This window comes from Crotalus tigris, unplaced genomic scaffold (genome assembly GCF_016545835.1).
Source record: "Crotalus tigris isolate CLP2741 ecotype Arizona unplaced genomic scaffold, ASM1654583v1 scf7180000019064.365789, whole genome shotgun sequence".
Lineage (NCBI taxonomy): Eukaryota > Metazoa > Chordata > Lepidosauria > Squamata > Viperidae > Crotalus > Crotalus tigris.
In genome coordinates, this window is record NW_024097355.1 from 95,042 (window position 1) to 109,313 (window position 14,272).

The 14,272-nt window shown below is 34.2% G+C and overlaps 1 protein-coding gene across 1 annotated transcript in view; it reads right to left on the reverse strand.

Moving 5' to 3' along the window:
• Positions 1-5,464: 5,464 nt before the first annotated feature.
• IQCJ (IQ motif containing J) overlaps positions 5,465-14,272 on the reverse strand; it is a 35,225-nt gene continuing 26,417 nt past the window's right edge. The window contains exon 5 of the mRNA XM_039358705.1: positions 5,465-6,049. Coding sequence (XP_039214639.1) covers positions 5,996-6,049 — 54 coding nt within the window. The 3' untranslated portion in view covers positions 5,465-5,995. The remainder of the gene's footprint in view (positions 6,050-14,272) is intronic.

Consider the following 14,272-nt stretch of genomic DNA (forward strand, 5'->3'; position numbering starts at 1 on the left):
CTACCTTCTGGAACAGCCCCCCTCCCAGATCCATTGTGCTCCCACCATAAGGATGATCAAAAAGGCTTTGAAAATTTGGCTGTTTTCCTAGGCTTCAGGGCGAAGTGGCCATTGAGCCCCCATAAGTTATTTTATTCTTATACAGTATTTGACTTCTGGATGCTTATTATCCGTTTCCTTTTAAAATTATACTTATTTTTTTTTGTAAAATGCAAGCTGCCTAGAATCATCTGGATTTCTGTGGCCTCAAAATTGTATTAAATAAATATAAATAATGATGATGGTTAGAAAACAATGACAAATGTTAATATAAAACAAATAGGCACTGATTTACGTTTAATATATTATGCTAGTGAAAGATTGCAGAAGTGCAACAGTTGTTACAAATAAATTCTATCTTGAATGTTGATTAGATGCCATTATGTACTCATGTCCAAAAATTCATGAAAATTCCCTAGTCAATGTCTGTAAAACCGAGTTCCAGTTTTTTGAGAGAATAACAGTGTTCATGCAAACATATAACTTGTAAAAATATACCTTGTCTACCTGAAATGACAGGACATTGAGAGTTGGGCCAACCATTTCAATCAGCCAATTCCCAGAGTTTTCAACATCAGAATAATAAGTCAAGGCTAGTCAGCATATATACTATATAGTGTTACTTTCAGACATGGTCCATTTGTATTATATGTCTACTCTATAACTTAAACTTTTATAAATAAAATGCTTTTCTTTTTAAATGCATTAAAAACATTATATTCACATTATGGAAATAAGAAACACTGTTAATCCTCCATATATATATATATCTGTGTGTGTCTGTTTGTCTATGTGTCGTGTGTGGTGTGTGTGTGTATCTCTCTCTCTGTTATCTTTTATTATTTTCTCAGCAGTATATTGGCCCCTGTTTCAATGTTTAGTCTGCTGCAGGTTTGATGGGATTTTGATCAAACAGCAAACACATATTAAGTATAAAAACAATATTTCAGAACCCAGAATGGTTATTTTCTCTATATCTATTCAGGCTGAGAATAGAGAAGAATTTGAACAGAGAAAGGCCATTTACTAATAGCGTCTAAAGTCAGGCCAAATAAAACCAAGAAAATCTGTTCCTGGAACTTTTTTGATATTACTATATTCCACAATGTTTATAAAACCTTAGCATTAAATTAAAAAATGAATTTTTCTCCACAAATTCACCTGTGGAGAAACCTGGAATTATCAAATTAATTCTGTCTCAATTTTTATCTTGTATCTCATAATTTACTCCTTGGGCCAGTATTTACAAATTAAAAAGAATACTATCACTATCCTCAATTCATAACAGCTTTGTGTAACTTGGGTTAAACCTATTTATGTTCAGGTCTGCAAGGTATTTTTTCTGGTTGTTTATAACATTGCCACTGACTGCCTTCCTTATTGCATACATGAACTTTAAATAATTCATACTAAAGAAACCTCTGATTTCATCACTATTAAGTGATTAAAAACATGTTGGAACTGTAATATCTGGAGATCTATAAAATAAGGTATTCTAACCAAAAATCTGGATTTCTAATAACAGATTCTGTAGATAATCTCTAAAGTAAATCATACAGTCCAATGCAGTAATGCCAACAATAAAGTAGTCCTTGACTTACAATTATTCATTTAGCAACTGTTTGAAGTTATGGCACTGAAAAAAATGACTTATGACCAGTCTTCACTCTTATGATCATCATAGCATCATCCTGATGATGTAATCAGAATTTGGATGCTTAGCAACTGGCATGCATTTATGACTGTTGCAACCTCCCACAGTCATGTGATTACCATTTATGACCTTTCCAGCCAGTTTCTGACAAGCAAAGTCCATAGGAGAAGTGGAATTCATTTAACAACCATGTGATTCACTTAATAACTACAGTGATTTGCTTAATAGCCGTGACAAAAAAAACAGGAATGACTACTTAATAATTGTTTTGCCTAGCAATGGAAATTCTGGTACCAGTTATGATCATAAATTGAGGATTACCTATAGTTGATTAAAACTGGGTGGATCAAGATTTTATTCACTGCTCATAATTCAAAAATGAACTTAAGTAACTGTATGTTAATAATTAGAACAACAGAATTGTGCCAGTGTGCAGATGTTAGGAAATTTAAAGAAGCAAAACACATTGGGCTTTTATGTCCTTTTGATTGGAATGTCTCTATGAAAGCTGACCAGCAACAAGTCCGCCTAGAAAATGCCAAATTAGTGAATGGTCTGCTGGATGGAGGCCAGATCTGCTCAGTGGCCTATGTTGTGATTTTCATAGCTTTTTCATCTCCATTCTGTAATCTGCTTAGTCAGAAGTCTGGTAAAGTCTGGTTAAATGTCAAATTCGCCATAAGCAGCAGCAAGGTCTGTCTATCTAGCCATTTATACAATGTTTTTAATTTATGGCTTTTATTTGGTGTTTTTCAAAAATCAAACATTAACATGAATGATAGTTTGGCAAATATTTCCCAAGATGGTTGGAAAGCACAGAAGCAGTCAGTTTTTCAATTTCACAGTTCCTTGGCTTATTAAATTTTGAATAACTAATCAATTTGGAATACAATGTAAAGGGTTTATATTTCATAAACACAACATACTTATGCAAATTTTTAGGCTTGGAAGAGGCTGCCAGATGGTAAAAGCAAGAGTCGTGGATTTCTTCCTGGCACTTTTAATGGAATGTACAATGCTGAATAGTTTTATGCTAATGTTTTGCACTAGAATTCATAGTTTATTGCTACTTTGAAATGTAAATTGTGATAGTCAGAAAACTTTATTACTAGGAAATAAACTAGTATGTAAAGGGGTAGTTAACAATCTTACTTACAAAATTGTTGGCAGTTTAGGGTAATTAAGTCTATTATATCTCATGTCTTCAAATGCTACCTGAATGCAGAGATTAGCCTAGCATTGCAAACTGTGCTAGAGTTCAATTGTTCCTGTATAAAATTATTGGCAAAATTGTAGCCAACAAGTTTGAATATTCCTATGTAACAGGAGAATCTTACAATTTCTTTTACCAGTATAATAATTCTATACAAATGTAGGATCCTTGGCCATGCTTCTTCAGTGGAAAAGTTTCTCTTCTTTGAGGCAGTGTTTTACTTGAGTTGGATCTGACTCAGCTGATAGCATAATAATTAAGACATTCCAAGTTATAGACTAAGGAACAACTGGCAAAAGCCTTTCTAAATCTCTGGAAATGTGGGGAAGAGCCCCGAAAATGCTTTTAGATAGCATTACAAGGGTCATCATATTGCCCCCAACAATCTTGGTTTTCATTTTACCAACCTTGGAAGGATGGAAGGCTGAGTCAATCTTGAGCTGATCAGAATCAAATTCAAACTACTGACAGTGAAGAGTCAGTAGTTTCTAACCACTGGGCCACCATGGCTCAATAGATATATCACATGGACGGAGTATCCATCATAGATAGCAATTTATTGCCTATTCCTTCATTCTTTTTAATTTATGAAACTACTAAATGAGGTTATGCAGTGTTTGGGGACTAAGTATATCAATCTGCAGATGATACACAAGTTTACATCTATACCCCCACCCCACCCTCCAACTTACCCCACTATCACATGAATAATATAGAGCAGCAGTCCCCAACCTTTCCAGTTCCACAGACCCATGGTGGGTGGGGATGGTTTCTGCCACTTGCCTGGTTTGGTTCCCAATGGGCTGCAGCTCAGTTCCCAAGTGGGCCACAGACTGGATATTTGGGACCTCCAATATAGGGGACTAAATGGAATAGAAGATTCAGACGAAATTCCTTCAAGGCATCAAGGCCTCTTCCTTCCTGGAGCCATCTTGCAAATGAGCACCATAGCCAGGAAGGTTCAGAGCCAGTAGGAATCTAACTGCCTGAATGGAGCACCAATGTGTTTCCCCACTGAAGTGGCACCTATTTATCTATCCACATAGAACATGCTTTCAAACTGTTAGGTGAACAGAAGTTGAGGTGAGTGATAGGAGCTCACCCCAACATGTAGTGCTAGGACTCAAACCGCTGGAGCAAAGACCATCTCCAGCATCATTAAGCTACTGATCCACTGCACCTCTGGGTTTAAGGATCAAGACTTAGAAGGATGACCAGCACCATTTGCTTGCATTGCTGGAAGTTACTAGATGCTTTAAAGAAGCTAAATTAATTGAATCAGTCAAGAGAAGAATCCAAAGAAAAAAATTTGTCTTAGCAAAGATTAAGCCTGTTCCTAATGCTGCTGCTAATGTAATACAGTACTCACCATTAAGAGGAAAGAGTGGGAACAGTTGTACATAATTGCAGTGCAAAGAAGTTTCCACCCCAAGTTCTCAGATTTCTGATATCTGCTGTGGGAAGATGATGCATGCCTGATACACGTGATATGGGGGTCACTATAGAGAACCCCTTCTTCTTTCCTTGCTACCCAGATACTTCTTTCATTTAAAAGGAATAATTTGTCAAATCATTTTCTGTAACAAATGTAAAACAATGTATTTCTAATAAACCTAATATAATCAGAAAAGAATCATGTTGCATCTATCACACTGGAATAAATTAGAATTACCATCTGGCAGAAAGAGTTTTCCTGTTTTAATTGAAATATGTTTTAATTAAAAACAAGCATGTTAAGAAGCTCTGGGGTTTTTTGTTTTGTTTTGGTCTATTTTCCCCCTATTTTACTGGAGGGGAAATTATAATGGGTTTCTCTTGGGCAATACTACCAATTAATCATGAATAAAAAGGTGACACATATATACTCATTTTAAAGCCCACTTAAGTTATTTCAACCTTGACCAGCTTTCACAGAAACAACAAGCTTATGCTTGTTCATTCATGAATAATTTCCCCATGTACAATGGACCTGACTGCTTCCTAGATTGGAGCATCATGCTGTATTAATTCACTTTGACTCTTCCCTTGTTAGTACCAAACATGAACATAATGTCTAAACAGAACTTACCAAAAGTTTCTTTATTTCATCTTTCTACAAATTAGATACATGGACAATAGAATGACAAATGAATTCAGAGTATACGATTGTGTTGATCTGAATTAATATACTCTATATTCACAGGATCTGGGTTGGTGGCGACTATCAAAGAAATAGTTCTAGATGTTTTGGCAAATAATTTCATGAAGATTGAGATACTTTGTATTGGAAATTTGCTAATACATTTGGGAACAAAACTCACTACTACAGGAATTTGTCTATATGTATGAACATGTATGTGTGAGTGATGCAGTACATTTGACATACTTTTTCAACTTTTCAGCGCAACCCTTTCAATAATCTCATTAATCCTAAAGGCAATTTTTAAAAAAGCAAGTGGGTAATATTAAAATGCCAAGTATTATATAATGATATCTAAGTGATCCAGCCCAATTGTGGCAATCTTTTTTTAGAAGATTACTTAGATTTGCTAAGTCTGGGGACTGCCATTTTAGGCCAATCATCTCTGTAGCTAGGATATGCTAAAAATGTTGGATTCTTTTACATATATATTATATGGTTATTTATTTCACACATCAAATAATTTTTAAGGGAAAGTGGCATTCCTTTTTTCTCAGATTTGGAAAGAACCAATTCTTATTTTAATAATGCATCTGTAAAAACATATGACCAAATCTTTTAGAATAGATCAATATCACAGCAGCAAAGTAAATATTTGCAAAACATTTGTTAGTTCATTTGTTTCTTTGTTCATTTTACATAGCCTCCCAACTCAACCAAGTGATTCTGGCAAGTTTATAATTCTAAAAATATAAAACAGAACAATATAAAAAAACACTAAAACAATAACAACATTCATAAAATAAATATCAGCAGCAGCCATGATGATTAAACAGGTAATAGTAAAGCCAGGTAACATGTTCCTTAACACATTCCAAGACCTAGATGCCGTAGCCATGGTTGGGACCATTCTGATCTTCGAGGGGAGAATATTCCATAAGGCAGGGGCTATAGCAGTAAAAGCCATGTCCTACTTCCAGTAAGTTGACAATCTCTGTCTGATGGGATCTGCAGCATGCTCAGCCTGTTGGACAGGATTGATGGGTAGAAACACTTGAAAAAAGACAGTTCCTCAGCTAACTTGATCATACATCATGTAGTGCTTTGAAGGTGACAACTAGCGGGTCTATGACAACTTGCAGTAGCCAACTCAATACTGCCAACTCACCGCAGACAACTCACTGTGGGAGAACTTGTTATGGCCAACTTGCAGCAGGACAACTCACTGTGGAACAAGTTACACTAATATTGAAAAAATAGTGAAATAGAATCATTAAAGAAAGGCTGCCAAAGGACGGACAAAATGAAATGTGAATGACAAAAAAATTAAAAACAATGTTTTAATTATTTCAAGTAATTAAATTGAATTATTGAATTATCCCATGGCAAATTGGCTGGGGTGAGTTGTCTCATTCCGACAACTAGCATTTTAAATTGCATCTGGACACACACTGGCAGCCAGTGGAGCTCACAGAGTAATGGTATGACTTATGCCTATGGCTTAGTTACCTGTATTTAGAGTTGGTAAATATGTTTAAATATTGAATTTACTAAAGAAATCCAGACAAAAACAACGCAGTGAAAGTTGACTACATTTTTTTAAAAATGTGATGAAGAGATATTAAGCATTTTTCAATTATTTTTAGTGTATAGATGCACAGATGTAATTGAGCAACAGATTGTGATACTTCATATTTCCATTAAAAATTTTTTTAAAATCCACAGTATTCCATCTATTTGATGTGGGATAACATTTTCAGAACTGAGTTTTAAAATGAAGTTCTGCAGTTTGTTCTTTTCTAAAATAAGCATTTTAGGACATTTTAGCCTGTTTCAGGTAAAAACAATTGTAAAAATAGTTGTTTTGATTCTTTTGTACTTAGGTATTAACTTCTTCAATACTACATAAATTAGTTGTTCATTTGACTGAAATATGATTTGCTTAATATTTTATTTATTTCTTGTTTAGTAAACTCTTTAAAGGTAATATGTAGAAACACCCAATGAATAATATTTTATGGTGCTGTAAAAAGCTTCAATTTTGTGATTAGATTGAATTACCTCCTTAAAATAAATATTTTGAACTTCATTATCACATGTTTTGATAAGTTGAACTGAATCCAAATATCTTTAATCAAAAACTTATTGAAGAAGCATCTTGATCTCATTTCACTTGGATTATATATAAGTGTTATAACTGGAACAATAACCTATGATCATGCTCAGTATCATTTGTTTCATTTAAACATTTATCTACTACTTTGTATTAAAACTGAAGCATCTTGGGCAGCTATATAATGTTTTGACTAGATAGATAAATCTCACAATAGATTAGATCAATATAATTCAAATGTCTTCATCTCATTTTAACCTTAAATAGTACTTAAGTTCCTGGTTATTACAAAAGACTTTGATCATGGACAATATTGCTAAGTACAAAATTACTTTGAAATAAATAAATTGAATTTAAATCTTACTTTCTAATCAAAAATATTCTCTATATGTTTATTATTATGGATCATCGCACAGTCAGCCAGATGTTCAGACTGGATTTGGCATTTTGTCTACCTATCGAGTCCTTACCCAGGACCTGGGATAGGCAGATGTGGATGTTTGATGGTATTACAGATATCGTCGCAGGATGGAAGCAGTTCCTAGTAAGGCCGCCTTTTGCAATTGACTAATAGCGAATTTATCAATGCCAATGGTGTTCAAGTGGTGCTCCAGTTGTTTTGGGATTGCACCCAAGGAGCCTATTACTATTGGTACTACCCTTGCTTGCTTTTGCCACAGTCTTTCTATTTCTATTTGTAGGTCTTTGTATTTTGTTATCTTCTCCAGTTCTTTCTCTTCTATTCTGCTATCTCCAGGCACTGCCACGTCCACTATCCAGACTTTTTTGTCTTTCTTATCGACAATTGTTAAGTCTGGGGTGTTATGTTGCAAGTGCTTGTCTGTTTGAATTCTGAAGTCCCAGAGTATTATTATTATTATCGATCATCGCACAGTCAGCCAGATGTTCAGACTGGATTTGGCATTTTGTCTACCTATCGAGTCCTTACCCAGGACCTGGGATAGGCAGATGTGGATGTTTGATGGTATTACAGATATCGTCGCAGGATGGAAGCAGTTCCTAATAAGGCTGCCTTTTGCAATTGACTAATAGCGAATTTGTCATTATTATTATTATTATTATTATTATTATTATTATTATTATTATTATTATTATTATCTTTTATTCATTAAACATGAACCTCAATCAACTGAACATTCAAATTGGCTGGTGCTGATGGTTGACACGGGTTGCTACCAGCATCCTAGATGTCAACCAGATATCTCCTTAAAATATAAGATGTTCCAAGTAGCACAGTTTTTTTGTAACATTGCTGGAGTTATTGCAGGAAGCTGCAGTTTCTTGATGTGTTTTGCAAAGTTTTGGGACATAGTTCTCAGTGCCCCGATGACAATGGTACCACTGTTACACGTTTCATCCATAATCACGCAGTTTCGGTGGCCAGGTTGCAATATTTCGTAATTTTTTTCAGTTCTTTTTCTTCGACTCTGGCATCTCCTGGTATAGCGATATCAATCAGCTGTACACTTTGGTTCTCTACAACTGTGATATCCGGCATATTGTGTTCCGAATGGCGATCTGTCTTTATTCGAAAGTCCCACTAGATCTTCACCCTCTCATTCTCAACAACTTTTTCCACTCTATATTCCCAGACTTTTCGGACACAGGCAAGTCGTATTTTTTACACAATGCCCAGTGGATTAATTTAGCAACTCAGTCATGTCTAGATTTGTAATCAGAAATCTTCAGATTTGGGGGGGGGGCAGAAATTTACACCTTTCAAAAACAGTCACTAAGGGCACTGTCCTTATCAGCCTATCACAACTGCAGGAATAATTCTTTATTATAGAACTTTGATCAGGGTAAGGACTCAATTTCATTTTATTTCATTTCAGTCCTTTCAGGCTTCTTAGGACTGACCACATTGAAATATAATGTTGTCTCATATCCAGGATGCTGGATTTAAGTGCATTCGGTATTAATATTTGTTTTGTCCTGTTTCAGCATCCATTAAATGACATATATTGCAAATTTAATTTAAATTTGTCTAAAGAAACTTTCTACATCTGAAAATATAAATATGTTATTCCCACTGTTTAGTGGCAAATAGGCTAATCAAGTTTATGATTAATTACATGACCCCTGAACAGTCTATAATTATGCCAAATGTAAGTGAACTCAGTATAAATAATATGCTAAACACATTAAAAGACCACTGGGGGCTTTTCTTGTCTATGTAATTTAACTAATTATTCCTGACATATTTTCTATCTCCTATATAATCCTATAATGAATTATTGTCAGGGATCTCAGCCAGTTTAGCTGGGAAGCAATGATCATCAATATAGGGCATTTTAACAAAGAATATTTTTTTAGCATTTTGATTGCTATGGTTCATGTTTTAGTAGATCACTATATTTTCCAAGACAATTGGCATAACTATTTATTAACAGCGACAGAAGAAATGCAGACAATTTTCAGATACATGGACACTGTTTTTCTCATTTTGTTTATTCTCATTATAAACATATTAGTACAAAATTTTGGGGTTAATAAGATTATTCAAAATCTTAATATAAAAACAAAACATACCGTGATAAAATCATTTGTAAATTATGTGCTTCTTTTTTTTTAATATCCTGACAGATATATAGCAGTTACAATTTGAACTGTATACATTTCATAGAATAGAAGGACCAGGAATCTGATGAATTGTCTGCAGTGTTAATCATCATTAATAAAGAATAATGAAATGCCCTTAAGAATTTTCTGTATTTTATATTAACTCAGACATTTAGTAGTAATTATCATAAAGAATGACATTAATTAAAAAATACAATAACAATTCTTTCTTGTAAAAGTTTACAATACAACTTAATATTTGTCTTTGCTTGATCAGATACTCATAATTAAAACAACTCTTCTTCAAACAATGTTTTATTCTTGTTTCAAATCCTATTTGTTTTCCTTTATACATTATTAGAATCGGGCAGTATAAACAAGTTGTAAAGTTCATTTATACCAAACATTATTTTTATAATTTTCTATTCAAAAAGGTCTCACATTATTTGAAATTCAAAATATATTTAATGGGTATAAATCATCAGTGCTACTTCTTTCCTGATGTTCTGATATTTCCTGATATTACGACATGAATATATGGACTTATAAAGTTTGCCAACTAGAAAAAATCCACAAAACTATCAACAACAACTTCAAAGGAATAAAATTCATAAGGGTTGAGGAAAACAACCACACATTACCAGTCCTGGATATCCTCATCAGCAGATGGCAAATAACAAAACTGTAAAAAAATTAATTATGAAACTATTGTAAAAGTACCCACATCCACCAGGTGCTCCACTATCAAAGTAACAACTCAACCTCCAAAAAGAGAAGCTGCATATGAACATGATTTAGATTGGCACAAACACACTGTAGCACTTATGAATCTCAGAAAAAAGGAAACAGATCATCTTTACAACATCTTCCAACAAAATGGATAAACACACAACTTTATCAAAGAATGCCTGACCACTCAATTAACCATAGCACAACCCACACAAGCTGTGAAAAGGATAACTTTGTCATACATCAGAAACTTGTCAGAAACCACCCACAGACTATTACAACCACATGGCATCACCATAGCACAAAAACCAACTTAAGTCCTCCAAAACAACTTCAGTAAACCAAAGGACCCAGCAGCCCCAGAAGAAAAAGCAGGAGTCATCTACAAATGCAGTGAAAGGACTGTAGCAGCTACTATGTAGGACAAAGAGAAGACTAGCCTGGCATTCAGACAAATTGGCCATCAACAGGAACATAAAGATAAACATGTACAAGTTATTCAAAAGAGACAATTAAAAAGCCAAAAAAAAAAAAAAAGACAACTGGTCTTTTTTTTTTTTTGGCTTTTTAATTGTCTCTTTTGAATCAAGCAGCAATCAACACTCAGATGAGCAGAGATTAAGACCAAGATTAACACTGGACCAACAGTCAAGAAGTAAACAATACCCCAATCAAGGAATTATTAATTGAGATAAACGCACAATGTTCGTTGATGTTGTTCTAATCACATGGAGAACCTCTTTTATAATAAAAATAAAATATAATGCATGGCAGCAATTTCCTTTGCTTCTGCTATAGTTTGTTTATTTGTTTACTTACTTACTTACTGCCTCTTATGCCTACTTCTGCTAACTGTTCGTCTCCATCAGTTTTTATTCTCAATTCCAGCCAATTGAGCCAGCCATTAAAGTTGTGTAAGAAATTAAATATTTCCAGCAGTGAGCCATACTTGGTAAGGTTACACAAATCATAAGCAACAATTGTTGTAGATAAACATCAGATTAAAAAAGAACTGTTATTTGTTTTTGGTTTTTTGCTTGGAAGAGTCTGTGGACTCTTTTATATCAGTAATACCACATGATTGCTTTTTCTCTATAACGTACTGTATGCACAAATCTTTATTTTTGACAAAAGCAGCAATGTTGACTGTATCGAGACACACCAATCAAAAATATTGACATGCTCTATTACAGTGTTCATTTATCAATATTTCCTGTTTTCATAACAGCTTTAATTTGTCTTTGTAAAATAATAATTTCCTATCTAATTCACAAAAAAAATTCTAGAATAGGATACATTCACAAAAAGATAAGAATGTATATGGAATTACTGCAATAATTGGAGTACTACAGTATTTGAGACATGGAGCTAAAAGATTTATTTCCAGTATGTCAGACTGAAAAATGCAAAATGTCTTTGATTCCTTACATGGAGAAAATTAATTGGCAAACATGTTCTAATGTCAAGTTTCAAAGCTGGTTTTGCTGGTGCAACAAATATTGCTTCTCAGCTTGCTAACAAATTTGGGGGGAGGAGAGAGATTTGGAATACAGACTTCAAAGATTAAGAAGCCAGACCATGACATTACACTAGGTCAGACCTAGAGATGCTTTCTCATAATAATATTTTTCCACTTGATTGGGCAATGTGACCTGTACCAGAGGGAGGTGGGAGAATTCAATGTTTTTACTATATGGGGGGTTTGGGAGAGGTCTTGCCAGAGCTGGTTTTGTTTTCATCAGTGCTGAAATGATGTACTCAATAAAGTTTTACATTAAGAGATCGGAATGTATCGAAGGTGTTTGCTTGGTTGGATTGATCAGTCGTACCTTGACAGATGTTAAATTTCTATTTTGGTCATTGAAGATAATTGTATAGAAAATTATTTTTCTTTCTTGTCTGTTTTAAAATGTCCTTTCTGAGTTATTAGCTGTGGTTTTATTTGTATTATTTTATTGTTGAATTACAGTTTTGATAATCTTACAAGCCACCCAGAGAACACTGCTTATAAGACATTTATATGAATGATTTTTAAATTGTTCTTTATTCATCTTATTTTTTCTTACTAATATTGTTGGGTATCTCCTAAACCAATTAAATTAAATTAAATTTATAAATTGTATGTGTGTATTTATGTATCCATAAAGGAATAAATATGACTATTCACAAAATACATGAAATTCCATGAAATTCTTCTGTATTTGTTGTGGCTCAGGAACAAGTTGAATTCTAGCAGCTGGAGGACAAGGAAATGTCTCCTCTAGCTGGAAAATTCAAATAACCTGAACTGAAATTTGAGAATAATTGCTTAGGCTTGACCTAGAAACTGGCAAAGTAACGGGATGAAGTGTTGTAGAACCTGACCAACACGCCAAGCAAATTTTCCTTTCCTTTCCTTTCTTTTCCTTTCCTTTCCTTTCCTTTCCTTTCCTCTCCTTTCCTCTCCTCTCCTCTCCTACCCTACCCTACCCTACCCTTCCGAATTAGAACAATCAGAACTTGGTAATCTGATGGAACAAGAAGAAGAAAAAGCAACTACTTCATATGACAATAACAAACCAATGCAGAAGTGAACAGAAGACCAGAAGATCAAAGATTCACTCACCACAGGGAAGCTAGCAGATAGCAAGCTACCACTATTCCCTTCAAGCCCTTTCTTAACTCTAGAATTAAGAGCTAATAAGGCTAAGATTGAGTACTGCATAGCTATTCTGTTTGCATCATTCCATTTATATTATATGCATAGAGCTTATAAGGCTGAAAGTTGAAATTCAGACAACAAGGTTAAAATATTTCTGCAGCATCCAATCCATAAAACAGAAGGGAGGAAGAACAGTATAAACCACGGATGGTAAGGGAATTATCTGGCTGTAAACCACTACTTTTCTTATCTTGATCAGACATTTGAATTTTTCTTTTAATCAAACTGGGGTGCTATTTGTACTCTATCATTCAATCAAATACTCTGAAATTATATACATTCTCTGACAGTCAGCACATAGAACAACAATCAAACCTCCCAATACCACCAGCCCCCCAAAAATGCAAAAAAAAGCAAAGCTGGAAAATTTTTAGACAATTTAAATAAAAGTAGATTAGAATACCTAAGTTTTTCATTCCTATTTAAAGTCCCAAAGAAAGAACTTTGCATGGAAGGCATGGAAGATCCATGAAATGGCCCTATGTTAATCACTGGTAACTTTGCAGAGCCAAATCTGGCCAATCTCAGGGCTTAGTCAGTTTCATGGATATTGGCTAATCTTCAGCTAATTAGTCTTTTAAGGTTTTAAAAGATATTGATTCCCCACTCCTAAAACTGATAACCATTTTAGCCAGTATTGAACAGCTAATATTCTTGGTGTCTACAAACTACATCCAGACAATTTGATGTTTCTGAACCATCAATATACCTCTGTTGTTCCTTAGAAGAGATGGAAATAATATATAAGCTCCATGGAAATCATCCAGGCCCTGGTGCCTGCTTTTACTACATGTTAGGTAGGTCTGTGGCTATTAATAGTTAATGATTAAGTCTTGTACTGAAAGAATATATAGTAATCCAGATTCCAAGAAGAGAAATACCACACAAATACACACACATTGATATTTTTAGGAGTTGTTGACAGATGCAGCACAGACGTCATATGTACTCTGAATCACTTTTTTCTTTTCAAATCCAGATTAATGTACCAGATTATTATATCTCTGGAATCCGTGTAATAGATCATTCTGATCACATATGATTAAGGAAGGTAGGCTGACTCTGACTCTATCAGTGGTTATAGTTTTCCTTGATTCTGCTATGGCTAAAAATACATGTTA